At 41.8% G+C, this 21,756-nt stretch overlaps 2 protein-coding genes across 2 annotated transcripts in view; both read left to right on the top strand.

The window, feature by feature from the left end:
• The window catches only part of il17rd (interleukin 17 receptor D), a 32,249-nt gene extending 25,806 nt beyond the window's left edge, over nucleotides 1-6,443 (top strand). Inside the window, exons 8-13 of the mRNA XM_066698256.1 lie at nucleotides 44-109; nucleotides 544-598; nucleotides 1,145-1,255; nucleotides 1,712-1,896; nucleotides 2,259-3,198; nucleotides 4,147-6,443. Coding sequence (XP_066554353.1) covers nucleotides 44-109; nucleotides 544-598; nucleotides 1,145-1,255; nucleotides 1,712-1,896; nucleotides 2,259-3,198; nucleotides 4,147-4,265 — 1,476 coding nt within the window. The 3' untranslated portion in view covers nucleotides 4,266-6,443. The remainder of the gene's footprint in view (nucleotides 1-43; nucleotides 110-543; nucleotides 599-1,144; nucleotides 1,256-1,711; nucleotides 1,897-2,258; nucleotides 3,199-4,146) is intronic.
• A 1,299-nt stretch (nucleotides 6,444-7,742) lies between these two features.
• arhgef3 (Rho guanine nucleotide exchange factor (GEF) 3) overlaps nucleotides 7,743-21,756 on the top strand; it is a 95,514-nt gene continuing 81,500 nt past the window's right edge. Inside the window, exon 1 of the mRNA XM_066698257.1 lies at nucleotides 7,743-8,071. Coding sequence (XP_066554354.1) covers nucleotides 8,037-8,071 — 35 coding nt within the window. The 5' untranslated portion in view covers nucleotides 7,743-8,036. The remainder of the gene's footprint in view (nucleotides 8,072-21,756) is intronic.

Raw genomic sequence — 21,756 nt, forward strand, 5'->3', positions numbered from 1 at the left:
TATATCCTGAAAGGCTGTAATTGTCCCGCTCTTTTTCCAACAGGACTCTAACTCAGACAAAACCATGTGTGTGCTTCAGGATATGACACCAGGAACGTATACAATCGAGGTGAGTAAAGGACTGCTGTCTTTTTAAAATGGTCTTCTCCCTTGTCCTTTGTCCTGGTTATGGAGGTATCCTGGTGCAGCTATGGAGCTGGGAAGAGAAGGGCCAATTAAAATCAACACGGCAACAGAATACAAGCTACAATGTTTTCTCACTACAAAAAAAAAAGGCCACCCTATCCCCCTGATTAAAAAAAACAAAAAAAAAACATACTCCCACGTTCAGACTCCACCTACCATGTCCTGGGATATGAGGTGGCCAGAATACAGCACAGTTAATTCACAGCTGCTGTTTTTCCTAGTTATCATGTGTTTTAGCAGTGGCTGCTGACTGCTATTACTCAGGCACATTTCAAAATCTTGATTAGGGGTTGGGATTGATGTCTTATTTTGCAATCCAGATTATGTGTTTACAGACTTTTTCTTTCCCCCACCAAGCTGGCTGATAACAACAATAACACAAGAAGAGCAACCCAGTACCATGTAAGCCAAGGTAAGAAAGCAGGCCATCGTGACTGGCCAGCACCATCTCTGTAATGCTTCTGAATTTCCATTGCACATCTGTCTGTTTATACTTTATGATTAAAGACTCTGGGGTATGGATGAAACAGACTTCTGCTCTCCAGTTATTAGTTTGGCATCCCTTCACTAGCGTACAGTAGTTTCCTTCAAAATCTACAACATCTATGAGCCTGGGGTCCTACAAGGGTCACAGTGCCGAATCATGTGCTCCTTGTCCTAGAAAAGCCACAGAGCTGGGGAGGTCTGATAAACCAAAGTAGTGTCCCTGCCTTTTGTGATGAAAAATTGTAGTGAAACTAAATTAAGCTAGAACAGGGGAGTGGGCAGCTGCTAAAGCAGATATCAAACTGTCCTGTCACAAGCCTCTTGTCTTCATGCATCTTAAAGTCCCCTGCCAAGCCCCCCACCCTATATTGTTTACTGCTCTTGTGGCCAGGCTGCTGATTTGTGTTCGGTGTTCTCCTTGGGGAAAAAAGTGGCTGCCAACATTGCATGGCTGTGTCTGTTTTTTCCCCAGTGCACTCCCCCTGGGCTGGTCCCATCAGAGCCGTGGCCATCACCGTGCCCCTGGTCATCCTGTCCGCCTTTGCCACGCTCTTCACCGTCATGTGCCGCAAGAAGCAGCAGGGTAAGACATGCCACTGTCATTGCCATGGTTTCACACACCTCTTGCTTGGCGTGTAACAATGATCTGAACCATACTATGATGTTAAATATTTTCTCCCTGTGGGCTGGACTTTGACTCACCAGCGAATTGCAAATTATAAAGTTGTACCCTCATGGGTTTTGATTTATAAATAGTATATAGTGGTTTTTAACAATAAATCTAACTGGAATAGGGTACTTTGTGGTCTAGCCCTATGTCAGCCTTTTTAGACATTTCCAGACATATTTTGAAATATTTGCTGTTGATTATATTCTCCATGGACTCTGACTCAACTCATGATTCAGCTCATTAATTCAATGTGACCTTGTCTCCAGGTCTGGTAATAATATAAAGTGGCCTATACTGAGTGCTGAGTTGGACTTTTGAGGACCCTGTAATAAAGAGGTGCTTTTTTATTTTGTGTTTATGCTCCTTCAGAGAACATTTACTCCCACTTGGACGAGGAGAGCTCAGAATCATCGGCCCACACGACTGCCCTGCACGCAGAGCGACCCTGGCCAAGGCCCAAGGTCTTCCTGTGCTACTCCAGCAAGGACTGCCCCAAACACCTCACTGTCATCCAGAGCTTTGCGTACTTCCTGCAGGACTTCTGCGGCTGCGAGGTAAGAGCACAGTCACTTGAATCTCGATAGCAGCGATGCAGATTTTGATGCCTATATTCTTCAATCAGACTACACTATTTAGATCTTCTTCTGCTTCTTCTGCTCTAAAGGCAACGTACTAAAACCAAAACAAATCTGAAAAAGTCTCCGTGTAGTTTCATTCACAGTTTAATCATGATTAAAGTAACCAATCCTGTTCTTATACTGCCACCTGCTGGTGAAATCATGAACTGCAACACTGGCTTTAATGTTGCCAGACATGTAGACTCTTTGCAGATTGAACTTCAAGTCTGTCTTGTCTAGATAAACGCAATGAAAATGGAGCAGGAGTCTCACCATGCTGTCTCCTCTTTGTGTTTCAGGTGGCCCTGGACCTGTGGGAGCACTTGGAGATCTGTAAGGAGGGACAGATGGCCTGGCTCAGCCGGCAGATCAATGAGGCACACTTCATCATGGCCGTCTGCTCCAAGGGCATGAAGTACTTTGTGGAGAAGAAGAATCGCAAGTCCAAGGGGGGGTCTGGGAGCCGGGGGACGAGCGAGCTGTTTGTGGTGGCGGTGGCCATGATCGCCGAGAAGCTGCGGCAGGCACGGCAGAGCTCCCCCGACCTGTCCCGCTTCATGGCCGTCTACTTTGACTACTCCCGTGAGAGCGACGTGCCAGGAGTGCTGGACCTGGCCCCCAAGTACAAGCTGATGGACCAGCTGCCCCAGCTGTACGCCCGTCTGCACTCTCGCCAGCTCAGTCTGCCCGAGCGCGAGCCACAGCCCCAGAACGTCAGCAAGCGCAACTACTTCCGCAGCAAGTCCGGCCGCTCGCTCTATGTGGCCATCTGCAACATGCACCAGCACATCTCCCAGGAGCCCGACTGGTTCGAGAAGGAGCTGATGCCTGCCCCTGCCCCACTGCTGCGCTGCCCCACCATGGAGAAATTTGACTCCGGGCTGGTGCTCAACGAGGTGGTCCTCAAGCAGCCCTCAGACACTGACAGCACCCCGAAGAGCTCTTGTGTCGATCGGTTCCTGCCTAACGGGCATGGCTCTGGGCTCTGCCACCCCACCCACTCCAGCACCACCTGTGGGGAGGTGGAGGGTTTGGGCACACAGGATGGCAGTGCCCTCCTGCACCCGCTCCTCCACACCGACGGCTCAGCGAGCCCCCCAGAGATGCCCAGAGACTCTGGGATCTACGACTCGTCCGTGCCCTCCTCAGAGCTCTCCATCCCGCTGATGGAGGGGCTGTCCCCAGACCAGGCAGACTCCTCCTCGCTGGCTGACAGTGTGTCCTCCTCCTCTGGACTGGGTAAGACACAACTTCAAACAGCGTTGTCTCATGTGTGTTGTTGCTAGTGGTGCTTAAGTTACATAGATACACATATTAAAGCGCACTGCAAAAAATGCAAATCTGAGCAAGCGTGATTCTCTTGTATTTAGATTTTACAAATATAATACAAAATCTTAACATTTGTATTTCAAGATTAATTTACTTATCAAGAACCAGGTGAGTCAGTTCATTTAGCTTGTTTTGAGAAAGTTCATCATGTGAATTCTTACCTGGATATAACACCTTAAAATAGGACATTTTACAGGTATAAAATCTACTTTATAATGAGAGAGGCTTTTTGATGAATGAGGTCAGGGAATTCATTCTTGTTTTTTAACAATTGTTTGGCATCTTCTCAGTACTCTTACTTAAATCCTGATAGAAATAATTACAATTGGTGCCTTCTGACTTATTTCAAGATTTTGGAGTTTTCTAGTTGGTTTGGCATTTTGTCTTATTTCAAGAAAGCTTACCGCATGGCATTTTCTTACTGCACTGGCAGATAGTTTAACTTATTTTAAGTAATTTTCTCTCAATTTTTGTATAACATAACTTAAATTTGGAGGTGCATTTTTTGCAGGGTGAGCACCAAAGGTTTTCCCAAAACACTTCAGTGCCTGTGATATAAATTATGGTATACCAGGCCCTGTGTGATGCCCGAAGCTAGCCGAACAGATACTGTTGTATTTGTGATGTTGTATGACGTGCATATTGTGTTTGTGTCGAGGGTACACAGTTTATTACAGCAGGGCTCTCTATGTGTTGCTTAGAAGAAATCCATTGAGATCAGTACACACATTTCTAAGATGCTCAAGATGTTCCCTGGTAACAGACAAGACGCTGATCCCCTGGGAGGCCCTCCCCAGGTGTTTTGGAGTGAGGCCGTCTATAATCCCCACAGTAACACCATGTCCTCTGTGTTTGCAGGCGATGAGGAGGCCCCAGTTGTGAGCTCCCTGCACAGTGCTGTGCCCACCATCTGTAAAGCAGAGCTTCACCACAACCACTTACAGAGTGAAGGACTGATGCCAGTGGCACCCTTGTAGTGCCTGCTGCCTGGACATGCATTGCCACTTTACTGCCTCGCCTTCCAGCAGATTTACGCACACTCTCTCCAAACAGGACTGGGGCTCCTGGACTTGTAAGTCTCCCAGCTCTGTGTTGCCAAGGTAACACTAGCTCCCATCAGTCTCCTGAGGACAGGCCACTGTGTTCAGCTGCAGTGTGTTGACGCACATGTGGAAGGAGACGCCCATGGTTTGAGAGTGGCCAGTGTTTAAAGGAGATGGAGGTCCTTGATACTTCACTGACTTAAATGTGTTCCTTCTCTTTTGAGTGGGGAGCCATTAGGATTCACAGACCCACCCCTGCTTGCCCCTGGATTGAAGCTTACTTAACACAGCTCTCAGAGGATGGAGCACTCTGACAACAATATCCACTCACACATGGAGTGTAAGGCAAGGCACATCTGAGACCTTGTCTTTGTTCTGCTTGTTTAGGTCTTTTTCCCTGTCTTTAAGGAATTTCAAACAGTCAGAAGCTGTTCACCAGTGCTGCAATAGATGCAGGCCTAGTATTCCTCAAAAACAGAGCTATAGGTACCCCAAACACAAATGAAACTGACATGCTTCACAGAAAAGACTTTTTATGTGTTGTTTGTTGAGAGATTGAATGTGTTAAAGTGGCCTGAAACTGTTTAGAAGCACGCTGAGTTACCTATTTGGGGTGTATGAAAGAGGGAGGAAATAAATATTTTACTTGGAAGACCACATATCACCTCATTCTCAGACTTTCTGAAGTGTTAGAAGTCAGAGGAAGATCTTTCAAATTTAGCATCCAGTCTGTTGGAAGGTGCCAGGCCAGGGCGCTATGTGACCAAAGCGGCTGTATGTTCATACAGCCCTGTCTTTTTATGCGTTAGTGGAAAATATATTAGAAGAATAGCACAAATCACCTGCAGACAATATGACTTAATTGACTGCCAGTTCATTCAATCAAATTTGCCTTTTCATGTTTTAATGGACTAGCTCTTTTCTTTAACTCTTAATCTGAAAGTGCCACAGTTCAATACTGGGTGACAATACCACGAGCCAGTGGTAGTTATTAAAGTGCAAATCTTTGTGAATGTGTTTGCGACTGAGTGAATGAGTGAGTGTGTGCGTGTGTATCTAATTTTTATTTATTGGTTTTTTTTATCCATTCTCTCCTCTGTATATATAATGCCTAGATAATTTGATTGAATTGGTAGGCAATCCACCCAAAAGAGATTTTGGATGAAGTGTTGTTAGGTGGATGGGTCAGAGCAAATTACCTGTATAAGATCAACACCGCAAAAACTGGGAATCAGAAATACTGTTATACTACCATATTGAAATGTCAGTATTTACTAAGTACACTAAACACAGATATTATAAGTAGATCTATTTAAGTTGATACATGGTTTGAATGGGATAATCCATACATACATGTGTAAAAGTATTGATGTCTGCTGTCAGGTGTTAAAATGTGTTGTGCTAGTATGGCCTACTTCCAGAAAACCCTTGTTTCTGATTGTATTGGTGACATAATTAAGAGATGTACAGCAAATAATTTGTAATAAAGATGTTCTGGTTTGCTCGGTTTCCTACAGATTCCCTGATAGGACCATTCATTCTAATCAGGCTGTCTCAAATTTAGTACACTTGGTAAATGCACTGAATTATATATTGATCTGGTGATCTGGAAGGGATCTCAAATTAATCCAAAACATAAGCAAAACATGTCTTCAAATACACTTGGGAGTCTGTTGTAACATAAAATGCAATTTCATTTACAAACACCACAGTGGTTTTTGTTGTTGCTGTTTTATATTATTTGATTTATTTGATTCTCATCTATGGATTAAGAAACTGTACTCACTTTTGTAATCAGATCCAAATCTGTACTATCTCAAATCTGTAGCACTATAGACTGGGCCGGGGCATTGATTGAATTGTAAGTAAGAATGAACTACAGGAAAAAAGAACCACTTATTTTGTATGGTTATTATTTTTTTAATGGATCCATGTCTGTACTATTTTGGTGTTTTGCAAACATTGTCATATTCATGTTTTTTTATATATATAGTTTAGAAAACATAGAAGGTATTTCTACATTATATATACACTTTGTACTGTTTTATAGTACCCTAATGTAGGAAGAGAAACATGAAATAAAACTCTGATTTAAAAAAAATATGTCCTTGAGTTTCCTGATGAAATTTGTTTGTGTTTCACAGACCGCTCCTGGGAATTTCTCAAAGGGGAATGGGTTCAGTTTACAGTGGTGTATCTGGTAACTGTATGAACTTCAATGCAAACAAACAAATTGGTTTGGTTAGAGGGAAACAGGCATTGTTTTAAACGAGCGAGTTCTGATGTGTTATCATACATAATGTACATAGTTTATATGTATAAAGTATATGTGTGTAAAACTAATTACAAACTTTCTTATTGGGTATCCTGAAAAGGGTATGTGTGACATGTACATTGAATGTATCCTGAAAATCCCTTTTTGCAAATGTCTCTGATTTAAAAAGTTATTTTTTTTACCTGCAAGGAAAAGCTGCCGTGCCAAACAAGTTGAACCAGATTCCACGAAAAAGCGTTTGCACTTCAGCTCCCAGGACAGGAAGCTGATGAGACTGATAAACTGGTTATTGTATAATGCCGATAATTGTATAATGTTACAGGAGTTACTTTTCAGAATATGGAAGGAGCCCAAAATTGCAGCATCACCCACAGAAAGCACTTTTGATGTTTACAGCACCATGGCATTGCCAGTTGTATCCAGTAGATGGAAGTGGAGATACTGGTCCTGAATGTTAAGCTCTGATTTATCGTTTTAAAACAATGACTTTGTGATGGTGTGATGAGAAGTGTCATTTGAACCCTAAAGCAATTTCTGAAGCACTATTCTTAAACTGCTACTTGAGATATCTGAGCTATATTATCAGGATATGTATACACACACACCCCCCCCTTAGAGCTGCCTGAAACATGCGATTCTCCACTTCAGCACTGAGACGAGGTACCAGCCATTGTTTTTTGTTTGTTTTGTTTTGTGCAAAATCCCCCAAAAGTTATAATATAATGTATTTTCACATACTAGAGCAACAATACACCAAGACAATACAATAATCTAAATCCTCCAATAGACTTGGATGAAATATCAGTTTGCTTTTTAAATAGTGTAGAAGATGCAAATACATCTAAATTGTTCAGGAGTTCCTTCTTGAAAAGTTGACAGTTCAGTTATTGAGGAGGCCTACATCAGCACGTACACCGTACATATATAATTACTGTTGTTGTAAATAATGATAATGTACACGCATGCAGTGGTGACTGCACGGTTGCCGTGGCCTCTCTTGTGGAGATCTGCGCTCTTTCACATGTAAACACACGGGGTTGATACTGGCAGCTGCGCACTGATCCGCACAGGCGGCGGGACTGACCGCACTTCCCCGCGGCGCGGCGCTGGAGGGGCGGCGCTTCTGCGGACCGAGCGACGCGGCTCTGAGCCTCGATGAAGCCGAGCAGGGCAGGAAAGTCCAGCTGAACTATAAGACATCTGCACAGCACACAATGCTGGACGTACACATAACGCATATATATCGTCGATGAAAAGAAACTTGATATCCGAGTCGGAAGGGAGTGAAGCGGTGCGGATCACCACTGTGAACAGAATACGATTCCGATACAGAAGAAAGTGGATTTAAAACTGGATAGACGTGCTTTGGTCGCTTTATTAGCACTGAGATTTATTTCTCTGCAATCTGGAAGATATACTTGAAGAGGTCCATGCAAACGGGGAATGAAAACAATGAAGCTGAAAGGTGCGTTATAGTATTTAATATACGTGCTATTGTAATGTATATATATATATATATATATACTACAATATCACGTATTGAGTGTGTCTGGCTACTACTTAGAATTAATTTGAAAGGAGCATTGGTAGATTACTGCAAAAAAAGTTCTCAAAAACGACTGATTTTTTTCTTTTCTTTTCTTTATTATTATTGTACAGTACTCTGCTCCAAATATAATTTCAGTGTGAAAGAATCTGCCAATATTTGAATTCAGTATAATCAACATGGTTAAATATTTGGACACACTGCTCTGTGATGTTAAATAATCAGATGTATTCAATACAAACATTTGAGCACAAAAGAATAATAATCATACTACTCATAATAACATTACTCAGCTGTTTTGGCGATGTCTGATGGCAGACAGCAGCTGCGTTATTACTGTATGAGATCTGCATACCCCATGCACAGTCCCCGACCTGTGGAAAACGGGCTGTTCGCGGTGGTCATCTGGCCGAGAAAGACGGACTTGTTTCCCACTTGGCCGCTTCAGTGCACAGATCTGCTTTGTCGAGTGTGTAGCGCAGATTTCCGCAGTTCTGCACCGACCTGCACCTTTGAACCAATTATATGACGAGCAAAGTGCAGAACTGCGGAAATCTGCTCTACACGCACTGGACATTAGACTAATCTGCGGATACCAGCCGAGGCTATGGGAACTACGGTGTATGAAATGCTACAAATATTTTTTCCCAACTGAACAAATGAAATAGTACACAAAACACGCAATACTGCACGTTGCCAGGAATTGTAAATCTCATTTAATTGATAAAGTTGGCTTTGGGGCTCCTTGTTGTTTATTTTGTAATACTGCAGTTTATACCCTTGTAGAAATCTTGCACAGGATCCTTCCTATAGGATATTGTAGGATCCTTGAATATCTTGAACAAGATCTTGTGCCGGATCCTATAAGATCTTGTAAGATCCTGTGCAAGATCCTGCAGGATCATGTCAGGATTTCTACCAGAGTAGTTACTTTTGTTGACTCAAAGTATTTCAAGGTTAATACTACTATTCTGTATGTGTGTACCATCATATTTCTGGGTTGTGTGTATGTCTATATTTGGGTTTAACAACACATTATTATAAATGAGCGTTGCTACAACCAAGTCATTTGTAGATGTGTTTCAAAACACTCTATTCTTCCTGTCAGTCCTTCATTACATCCCAGATGAAGCTGCCAGCGAGGTGAATAACAAATTGCCAGGGTGTAAACAGCAGTCTGAGGCTTATGTTTTGACTCTTGTCCTCTGGGCTCACTGCTAACACAGCTGTGCCTCCAACGAAGACCTTCAGATAGGAAAGATTAGCCAATATTCCCATCACAACCAGGCAGTGTCTCTCATCTGTCTCTTCACTGTTTGTGCTCTTGTCCCACATGGCCGTGTGAGCAAAACGTTACGCAGATATGTTGAATTCATCTTCAGCACAGGATGGTCTTCTTTGTAGAGGAATGTTCTTTCGTGGCTTCACTCTATTATTCCCAGGGTATGAACATATCTGGCCTTGCCAAAGCAAAGTTCAAGAAACCAACTGACTGAGCAGCTGCTGGTTAAGGGAGTGTTTGGCAAACTGGCAGTGGGCAGGGCGGGTGTGTGTGTGTGTGTGCGTGTGTGCAGGAGCGGCTGTTGAAAACTCTTTGGAAGAAAAAGTTAATTTGAGACTTGCCAGCCAACCTTGTTAAAATAAAAGGTGGATTGTTTTGCTTGAGAGAAGAAAGAAGTCAAAAGCATGCTAGTTTAATTGTGTGTCCTGCAGATGTAATGATGGGAGCTCACCAATGCATGTTTTATTTGGTTTACCATGTCTTTAATTTAGAGTGTCTAACTAGAAGTTCAGGTGCCCTAAAACCAAATTAAACTGAGGTTCACAGCTAAAATTTAGTTTTCATTTGGGGACTTGGAATTAACAGATCAGGTTTAGACTGTGAACATGAATTCCTATAATCCCTCAGGCAGGGCCTTTGTCACACTTTGTCACAACTGATCGCTTTACGCCAAATGACTGCACCTCCCTTCTGCCTTTTTTGTGGTAACTGTTGTGGCAGATCTCTTTTTGGATGGATTAACATTTTCAAGTGCACAGGGCAAACATCTCTGATGAGCCACGGCCATCGCTCTCAGGGTGGATTGCATTTGTAGAAAACACAACGTGATTTAAGGGTACGCCAAAGTAAAAACTGCTGAAAATGCTTCAGTGAGACAATTGTGTTTGAGTGTGTAATAATCTGCACACTTGCATCTCCAGCAGGGGTGTCAAACATGAGACTTTGAAGGCCGTGGGAACCTCTGACTTTTGTTCCATCTGAGCAGTCGCCAAATGTGAAGTCTGACACACTGTGTTGCTGAATCTGAGTCATGTGGCATTTTAGTGCTTATTTTACCTACAAGACATTTAGATCTGTGACTCTGGCTGGCTTTGAGGCCCGGGGATGTGTGGGGTGGTTGGGATGGGAGTGTGCAATTCATTGAGTCGGTGCGAACTAATGTGCTCAGTTATGAGGCTAAGAGCTTGGCCTGAGCAAAAGCCAGATGAGACTGTGGTGGTCAAGGACAGCGGTGTGACACTCCTATTCTATAATGGGAAACAGGAATAGTAGCAATCAGAAACCTAGCAACATAACCCTGTCCTTACCAAACTACTAATTCTCTTGCAAAAGGCTTGGGAATCCAATCCCACGATGGCATGTTAATCACGTTCATATGGATAGTGGCTGCAGAGTTTTCAAGATTTCTTTGAAAGATACAGACTTTAATTATCAAATGTATCAAATTGTATTTTAAGACAAAACCACCACAACATGCAGTTAGTGGTGACTCTTGGGAAAGTGACGTTTGTAACAGTAATTATTCATCAGTAATAATGGTTTCAATTTTACAAGCAAGGAGTTTGAACAACAGACACATTATCATGCATTTGCCATTTGCTCAGCTTGTAAGTAACATGTCTGTGTGTTTTCCTTTCCTCCTGACAAGTTTTAAAAGTTATAAACTACAACTCCAGTGCTATCAATTTGAAGGGGTTATGCTCTTCAGTCTGTTGTCTGACTGATGTCTCGAGAAACTACTAGTAAAAAGCCTTTCTCTGAGCCTTGATGAGATTGTATGTGTTCAGCCATTTCTCCAGCAGCTGCGAGTGATGTCAGACATAGATAGGCGCCTTCAGGGCACAACTCCTCCATGAAAGAAAGCTGACATCTTGCAAGCGCCTGATAACTTTCTGGCACAAAACTCGTATGTGAACAATGAATGTACAAAATACATAAGCAATTTTGTCTATAAGTGTATTACACTGTATTTTGTATAGGCTACAGAATAGTTGAAAGAAGAGTTGAAAGTTTTGGATCAGCTGTCTAATTATAGAATGAAAGGATCAACAGCTGCACACTCCAAGTGTTTATATGTATAGCTATTACCCATGTTATTAATGTTGATTATCTATAATAGCATATATTGCACATAATCATGGCATTATGACAAATAAGCAGTTGCATTTAAAAATGCCCATTCACATTTGTAAAACTTGAACTAGCTATGAAAGGCAGTAGTGCTACTACAGCTCCCCAATTGTATTGATTTAAATATAGTAATTGTAAATGATCCATAGATTAAACACATATACACATGCAATAAACTCCTTTCCATCTAAGGGGAAACGTGTATCTCCATCTGATCTTCTTTCAGATGCTTGGACGCCTTCGACATCAGGAAACATTTTTGCGTTGTTTTCAAAATGCTTGGGTTGTGCTACCTTGCAGCTGTTGTTTTTACCGCCTTCATTATCATAATTCATAATTAATTTCCTTGTTTCATGCTCTTTTACATATACACAATGTCTATTTATTGATTTATAATGTCAGAAATATGAAGTATACATGATGATTACTGCGTCTCAGGGGTAAAAGTTACCCAGTGAAAGCTCTCACGTGTCTTTGATATAAAAAATAAATACAAATGCGTTGATTATTCTTTAATTTCAGTCCGCGGACAAATGTACTGATATCTGCTTAAACCGCAATAGGACCCGCTTTTGACTCAACACCTTTATTTGAAGGTACGACAGTGGCCTTATTAAAACAAAGGCACTGCGAAAAAGGTAACATTGCATACGTTTTGCAGGGCTGCAACTCAACAGGTAATTATAGTCAGAAGCATCTTAAGATCTTTGTTCTAATCTTATTTTGAACCAAGTCTCTTCAGCACCTTACATACACGAATGTATAATATTTAATCTCTTGTTCCTTCACTGAGGCAGAAGAGTGAATTCGAGTGTTGACTGCTTCAATGTCTATACCCTCACCTACTATTTTCGTCTGTGTTCCTCTTGTCTTCTCGTGCTGAAAGGCCTATAGAGATATTTTAGCACGGGGAGGTATTCCAGCACTCAACCCCAGCCTGCCTGAGCATTGCACAGCAAACAGTGAAGTGCTGAAGCATTGTTCCAGATTTCTGATAAGGACATTTGGTGCAGCCATCCCTTCAGGGCATGACTGATGTGTTTACAAGGCAGCATTATCAGTCCAACCAGAATTCTACTTTCGGCAGTGTGTCTGAAAACCTTGAGAGATTTTCAGAATGGTTGGAAAAGTCCCCCCCTCTCTCATTAGTAACAGCAAAGCTCTGTCACAGACCAAAGCAGAAGTGGCCTCTACTCAACCAGAGCTCCGTAAACCCCACATACATGTGGCCTGGCTTTGTATTGTCTGTGCACCGCTCAGTGATGAAAAGTGAAACAGAATTCTCTGGGTTATAAGGAAACTGAAAAACTCATAATGCTGGAAGATCCCCTTTTCCCCACAATGATTTGCTGTGAAAGCTGGTGCTTTTGTTTTATAAATGTAAGCTTTGTATATTTTCAAGCAGCAATTGAGGTAACTGTAATAGAGGTTTGTTGTAACAACATCAATGTATCCAGTTAATGGACATATTAGGCTACTCCAATGCACATTGTTCTCTGTAACAAACACTGCCAGTTCAGGGGAAACTGGAAGTTGTTTCAATACAGGTTTGTTGACACAACACATATTTCAGAAGACAAAAAATAACAAAAAAACAGTGTACAATGGGATACAGTACCTACTTTGTCTACTCAGCTCATGTGTATAGTCTGTTTGTCTGTGTGTAGTACAAATTATCTTAAGGAAGATAAAAAAAAAATGTGACAAGCAATTTGACACCTTGAACTTGAAATGGCGCCAACTGATACATATTAATGCTCTGAGTGTTTTTTATGGCTGAATTGAATTGTGCTTTTATGATCAGGTTATCTGGAACATTGCCTGTATTGTTTCCCTAACGCGGGGTCTGCTGACTTAGTGCCTTTGGGCATTTCGCCAGGGGGACAGGTTAACAGCTTGCGGCTGTGAGGGAGTGGCACGGCGATAGTGTTGGTGACTCATCACACTGGGCACACCAGGAACATACAGAGGGGCCTGAACAAACACTAAGGGCAGAGACTGTGGACACCGTACCGTGAGGTCAGTGTCGTGATTTGTTCTCGGGCCAGTGATCTGCTGTGGCCGACAGCGCTGTAAAACAAAGAGTGTGGGAATGGTACAGGTTGAAACCATTCCAGTTTTGTTACAGCTCTCTTGAAGCACTCATACCTGCCAACACTTTAGGAATAAATTGTCACTGGGTGATCCACGCCACTACTTATAAAGTCTTTTAAATCTAAATTTTTGTATAGGTTTAGACTTCTGACATGCTCCGGGCACCTTTTAATATTGCACTAAATGTTAGCACCCACCCATCAAAGACAGAATATTCTAGACTACACACTGTAACTCCTCGGAATCCTAATTTACACTCCACTGACTAACTTCAAAAGCAGCCGGCTCTTCTGTTAACCGTCTGCACCCTCCACCCCTCCTTCCCCACTCCTACCTTATGACCAGAGATAGTAAGGGGAGGCCGTCACTTAAAGGAATCCAGTGGAACTGTGGAGAATATGAGAATATCAGAACTGGCACCAACATTTTTTTTAAAGAGATGTCAGAAAAATCAAATCTCTGATTGAACTGTTTTTGTTCAGAAGTTCAGAGGCTTGTGCATTGAACTATGTTGACTAATGTGCTCACTTAAGCCGATGTAAAGTGGACAGAGGCTGAAGACTTACTGAAAAACTCATTGGAGCCATAGTCATGGTAATGCTATATTCTCTGGCCTGAAGCCATATATGCTATGTTGCCTCTTTTTTATTTGATCTTTTTATTGTTTTCTTATCTATGTATATTTAATCAACTAACACATAGTACGGTACTATCTGCTGGCAAGACATTTATTGGAGCTTTTAGAGAGCAATGGGGGTTGAGCCACCCGGTACCACTAAGTCTGCATTTCTGTCATGGCATACAAGAAACATCGGCCCAGATTTACTGACATGCTCCATACCTGAGGCAGCCTTTTACATGTATGTGTCCTGCCCCAAGGTCCTCTTTGTGGCCCTTCAGAAAACATATTTAACATTTAAGAAGTAATCTGCCATTTTTTGTATGAATTGGGGTGGTTTACAATTTTTGTTCTAAGGGTACCTATGTAAATACTTACTGCACAGTACCACACAAGAAGGTATTCTAGACCAGCCATGTAAGACATCATTTTCCAGCTCCACTTTAAAAACGTTCCTGAAAGCAATACTTAGACATCTATTTTTTATGGTATGCAACTTGACAACTTAGAAAGGAGTTTTTCAGGTATGAAAGAATCTTCAAATTCTTTGCCAAACCTAGGGGAGGATACTTCAGAGTTGACTTGTATTAGAGCTAAAAGAGACAATTGACTTCTCGAAGAACTGAGGAACTTTGGGTAGCCAAGAGAAGGAATAACTGAACTGGAATGTTTCAGATACACATTATACATTAAAGACTATTCCACTCTTGATTTCTGAATCTTCATGTAACTGAAGGTGTGAAATAGATTCACACCTTGAAGGGAGGGATATTTATTGGTCTCAATGCTGGCTGATGGGCAGTGTACTGTGGCATAGCAGTCTGCTTCAGGACTTACTTTACCATGTACACTGTGGTGTTACTCTGAAATACTTCCCCATAACAGGTCTCCTTACACCACTTACAGGATGTTAGGGTATATTGTGAAAAGTGTAGAATTTAAAACAAGGGCAGTAATGTTCAGACTGTACAATGCACTAGTTAGACCTCATCTGGATACTGTGTACAGTTCTGGGCTCCACATTTCAAAAAAGATATCGCTGCTCTAGAGGCAGTTCAGAGGAGAGCAACCAGATTTATTCCAGCACCCGGGGGACACAAATGGAAATTGGCCTTCAAGACATTTAAGACGGAAAACAGGAGACACTTCTTTATACAGATAGTTGTGACAATCTGGAACAAACTCCCCAGCGATGTGGTTCATGCCGACAATTTGGGAACATTTAAAATCAGACTGGGATCCTTAGATCACTTAGTTATTAATGGACACCAAACGAACACGATGGGTCAAATGGCCTCCACTCGTTTGTAAACTTTCTTATGTTCTTATATTCTTATCTGCCCCTTTAAGACTTGGGCTCCCGGCTGCTGCCTGCAGGGTTAGTGTGTCAGTGAGTTAAGTAGAAGAACATGTGGCTTGTGAAACAGTGGTGACCCTTCAGAACACCAAAGCATAAGAAGGACCGCATGGCCTCTTATTAATACCGCTACGCAGTTAATGTGTAATCGGAGCTCATTGTATAACAGGATCTACTACCTGCTATTTGTCAAAGGCCTGGAAAACCAGCAAACTGCTTGGCTAAAAGGTCAGCTTTAATCCCTCTTACCTTGAGGAAACCTCATCTCCCACAGCTAAGAGGAATATCTAAACCATGCACCAGGGATATGGGCCCCCCCTCCAATGCAGATCATTTTTAAGAGCTAGAATCGCTCATATCTTCCCTAGAAATGATTTGGAAAAGGACCTAGCAGGGTGCTTTGTGGCATGCTGGGGAATTGGCATCATTGTCCATCTCTGATTTTGTTTTTATTTTGCTGCACTTAGTTTAATTTCACAGCATGATCTTCACTTCCCCAATCCATCCCCCCACTATCCCCAAAAAAACAATTGGTGTATAAATTGACCGAGAGTGTGACATTAAGTTTTATAGAATTTTTTTACAGCCCAGATTAAAAACATAAATAAAACAAAACAAACATAACTGTTATCAATTAAAAACATTAAAACATACACTCAAGACTACTCATGACTCAGTTTACACAGCCGCCCAGGAGGGAGACAAATCTGTCATAAACTCTGTCATACCACAGGAAAGGCGTTGGTGCTCATGGGGGATTTTGCAGTATCCCTATCAAATCAAGTGCAATTTTGAAATACAACACCTGTTATTAATAATTTCTACTGACATGCCACTTGCTGTGCTCACAGTGCTGTGCATTGAGGTATCTCCTCTACGTTGATTCTCACAGCTGATAGCACTTCTCCTTTCCAGAGCACAGTGTGGAGAATCAGTTTTTTTAACGTGAGCCACTGGAAGGTCACAGACAGTGCTGATGAGGAACAGAAAGGCAAGCCCCTGAGAGTGACACGGGATGCCTTGGGGATTCTCCTGGACTGTCCCATGGTATTTTATTAAAAAAACATGCGCACAAACACACACACACAGTCTTCTGAGTTACAAACTGTTCTTCAGGCTGGGAAACTACATAAATAACATTCAATATTAACACTGGAAGATCACAGGAGATTCTGGGGGGGTTTCAGTCAGCAAGGCCGCAGACCAGGACGGAAGTGTTTTTCTCGTTAATCTCACAAACGGTGAGGTGGTTTTTGGTCCACCTACCTGGACCTCTTCTGCCTTCCCCAAAGTAACTTTCATGTCCTCTTGCAAATGCTTTTAGATATCGGCCTCTCGCATTTCCTCATTGCCGTGTCTTCCCATGGTTTCTCGTGATCTCAGAAACCCCCCCACATATATCGCTCCATACTTTATTTACCTGACTAGGCTGATTCTGAATCACACTGCTTTATCACCAAGTCTGTAATCAATAAAAAGGGCAAATATGTTTAAAACCATTCAAACATTAAAGGGAAATCAAGAGATAAAAAATACAGTGGAAGCATAGCATATCTTTACTTTCTTAATGATGTTAGTTGCAGGTGTTATATGCCTTAATTAATGACCTTCAGATGTTATTCATTCACTTTAATTTCCACTCAGGTAGCTTGAGATCTACTACTTTAAACAACATTATTTACGTGGAAACGCATCTAGACTGCAGAGAATGTTTCTGTCAAAACTAATTAATCTAACAGGATCTATGATCAACTAACCAAAATACTTATTCTAACTCCAGAGGGATTAAATTTCAACACTATGAAGATGATTAAAACATCCTTTTGCCAGTGGAAAGTATTCCCACTCCCAGTTATCTTTTATATTTATGATATGTTTTTGCTCACATAATTGTCTCTTGCTGGGTGGCTAAAGGGAGCAGTCCTGCATACGTCCTATCCATGCATAGCCTGTTCCTCTGATTGCATGACTGACTCCCGAAGCCATGCTAAGTGTGCTGAAAAAAATTAGCAAGCCTGGTGGTGAACTGAGATCAACTGGGGTTTGGAGAGAAATGGCAGCTGCAGAGAGCAGTCGATGACGGCAACAACAAAAGCTGTTACCTTCCTCTTTTCTGGGTCTTGAGAATAGGAAATAAAGTAAAAAAGGAATACACTCAAAGTGCCAAAAACATGCCTTTGTTTTTTCTGAATGTTTCGTATAAATCCGGAATTTATGTACAGGGGGCACTTAGTGGTTCTGAGAGAGAGAGAGAGAGGGAGAGAGAGGGTTTTTGTTGTGCTGTCTTCTTCTGGGACAGAACATTTGTGCTGTTCAGGAAGTGTGAGTAGCTCCCTTGGCTGTCAGCTGAGGGGACTGAGTCATGGGCTGGCAGCGAGAGAGCAGGCCAAATATATTAACCATATTTAGCCAGTCATGCCCGGGTATCTGTGCAGTGGCTCAATGGAGGATATGTACACCTCCTCCACATTATTGCAGCTGATGTGAGTATGCCGTAATGTAGGCCTACCTCATTTAGAAGCCAAAAAGAATTACTCATAATAGTAGTAATAAAATGCATTTGTTAGCACCATCCACAGGGAAAATACATTCCACAGCCCTTCACAATCAAATAAATAGTACATATTACAGAATGAGGTATGTTTGTAAGTGTATGAGCTCACGTCAAACGAAAGCAACAGGATAACAAGGCTAAAGTTCAGTGCAAAAGCTGTAGACGTGGTGCTCAAGTGGGCAAGGACCCTGTGCATCTCAAATTATGTAACCTTCTTGTGTTTTGTCATTGAATTTAATCTTAAAATCAAGGACTTGTTGTCTCCTAGCATTTGTAGATGCGTGAACTCTCCGTGGTTTTTGTAAGTTGGATAAAAGGCATTGCTTAATGCCAAAATCATGTGATTTTGCTATTCGAATAGGAAATTCCTGGTTGTCCCTGTTCTCCTTCAGGTCCTCTTTCCAGTGGCACTAATATGTCTACAGCCATTATATCTGCAACTGAAGCTCTATTTAAAGCACAGAGCTGTGTTTGGTACAGTGCAGGTTTGACTGCAGATTTCTAATGCAACCACTCATATTTCCTCAAGGGCAGTGATTAAAAGTATTCCCAAGTGATCCATGTGTCCGTGGTCCTTTTCAGCTGAAACATCAGTGAATTTAAAGGATTGACAGGCCAATAGGGGATGGCAAGCCACCTTGCTGGATTAATGCCTGGGCCTTTTATGATGGCTCATAAAAAACACTTAATTCCATCAAGGCCATTGTGTCATATCTGCTGCATGCATTTAATGGATTTAAGCTGTCAGGATGTATGGCTTTGTAGTAAAGTTTTATATAGCATGTGCCTTTTCCCTCTATGCAATGTGTAGAAATAAATTAATAGACAAAATCAAACAAAAACAATTGGAAACTGGTGTTGTAGTGATCACTGGGGTTAGCCAGACCATTTGGCAAGAAAATGAACACACTATGAATGTCAACAGCAAAAAAGGCCTTATTGGGCGTTTTATCTTTTAAAAATGAGGCAAAATGTTTTCTGAATCTTCTTGACACGCACAGAGACAAGCTGAAAATAGGCAGGGTGTGAATTTGCTCTGTGGCACGTTCTGTTTGCTACACTCTATTGTGGGCGAGGGAAAATCCTCACCCACAATGCACTCCTCAGACGATGACCTCACTGCGCCACGCTGTACACTGAGCTGCAGCTGGTGAACATAGCAGGTGCTTGGTGTGAGACGATAGGGAGAGACCCCTGATGTGTGAAACCTGACAGGCCCTAGAGCTGCTCTCAAAGGCAGCGCCAACTCCTGACTTATCCCCCCTGCTAGCTTTTCCAAGTGTATCTTAAACTTGGGGAACCTAACAAAAAAGGTCAAGTTATAGCAAATTATGAGTAATTATTTTTAAGCTACTGTATATTACATTTTCAAGGAGAAGACAAATAAAAGTAATCTCTCCTAATACATGAGCCAGCATATTCAAATAGGGCAGCTTTGAGGCTTATTTTCATTGTTCATTCTGTGCATACAACTGATATCAATAAAATAAAAATTAAAGGTAACGTGAAAAATTTAGAACATACTAAATATGTTTGTAATGCATGTAGTAAGGGCAGTGCTAGTAGCCAGAAATGTTTTTCAAAAAGTCTTCTTCTATAGGGCTAGGGATAAACGTGAACTCCACTGTGGCTCAGCACTGGCAGCTGTGACAAGAAGCAGTCAGTCCTTCATCACCTCGCTCAGACAAACACCCTGTAAGCTATGTGGGTGTGTATTAACCCCTGAAGCCAACACCAAGAGGTCACAGCCATGGGGGATGCCGCAGCGGATACATTTCCAATAATCCATGACTGTGTGTGTGAGTGTGTGAATGTTTCAGGCTGAAACTTGACACTGCATTCTTTGAAATGGATCCCAGTGGATGCTGGTGATTTTTAAACCGCTTTTCGTGGCCTCAGTTGTGGTGGCTATTGCAGGCTGGCAGTGTAGCCCGAGTTCCAGAAGGGCTGGGTTAACCTTCATCACCGTTTTAGCTGAAAATCCTGCATGTATAACCTGTCTCTGTGTTTTAACTGCAGAGATGACTGGTGCGGCCACAGAGCAGCAGCACAGCCATTGAGAAGGCGTAGAGGAATCTGCTATGTAATCAGATGGAAGTGTCTTATTTCGGCACAGCCATGCATTATACACTCAGCAGAACTACCTGCGTGGAGGGATACAGCTGTAATTATGTTTTTCTGATTTCCGGAAGGTATTTTTATTGAATTGTTGGATGGACCAGTGACAACTGAAATTAGAATGATGTATTTAATTTGATTGCAACTATGCTGTAGAATTACAATGACATTAAAGGTATTTTAAAAAGCAGTATAAACCAGTATATTCTATATTGTGATGATCACTAAGCAAAATTAGTCTTTAGACACTCTATATTTATTTACTTTTAACATCTTAAGCATGACAATGGTGTCATTGAACTGTAATATATGTAATTATTTTGAAGTGCAAATTACACAATTGAAATTGATCCCAGGCCTGACCTATAGATAATGTATTGTAATGTTTCTTGTCTGTGTTCACAGCATGACACTCATTTCAAAACCTAAGACTTCAAGTCCAGTGTCCCTTCTAAAGTGTCAGCTTGTTTAGCACAGTGGGTGGGGTTAGGGGGTGGAGGGGTTGGTTGTCCTGGAGACTGCTGTCTGTCGGTCATCCCTGGAAGGTGCTAGGAAATCAACTTCCTCACCACCTTGTCTCCACAGCAGCTGGTCTTTCTCCAGCAGCTGCAATGTGACATAATCCTCATGGACACACCTTTGCCCGTATAAATGCAAGCCGACATCTTATAAGCGATTGCACAGGGAATATAAAATGTAAAAGATACAGTACTGAAACTGGGAGCAGGATGTGGAGATGTGTAACATTCTTTTTCAGAACTCCAATTACACTTTCCTGAAGACCTTAAACTTGCAGATTTTTCTGCTACATCATGCATGTGATGTCCTATGGGATTTTCCGTAGGGTGTTCCCAGTGCTACTCTCTTAAGTTGTTCTTCTCCTCCTTCTGTTGATTCCAAGGACTCCTGAATGTAAGCCCGACCCAGGTATTGGCTTTTTCAGGACTAGTACATTTTCATTTTTTCCCTCCAGATTTAGGAGTGGTTTTCCGGAGTCTTCTAGACTTTGGCAAAAGCCATTCTACACCAAAAACTGTAGACAGAAAAGTGGATGAACTAAAGATGAGGAAAAGTAAATGCATCTGGGTGAATGGTTTGAGCCTGCTGCTAAATTTCACTTGTCACTGCGCGTCAACAAATTATGACAATAGCCAAAGGAACATTCTAAGCCTCTAGGTTTAATGATGTTACATTTAAAACTCCAATAGAAAAAAATTAACATAGACATGGTAAATAATATGCACATCTCAAGGAAGAGAAAGCAAATTGCTCTTGGTTTGTTTACCAGTCTCTCAGGCTGGGTTTCCCACATCAGATACTTGTTGATGGCAAATTTTGCAAGTCATTTAAACCACCAGGGGGAGCTCTTTGCCAAACCATAAGTCTAACAAGGCTGTTATTGAATGTGTCCGTTTTTGAATGTGGTCTTCACTTGTAGGACTTAAAGAGA

Source organism: Amia ocellicauda, chromosome 3 (genome assembly GCF_036373705.1).
Source record: "Amia ocellicauda isolate fAmiCal2 chromosome 3, fAmiCal2.hap1, whole genome shotgun sequence".
Lineage (NCBI taxonomy): Eukaryota > Metazoa > Chordata > Actinopteri > Amiiformes > Amiidae > Amia > Amia ocellicauda.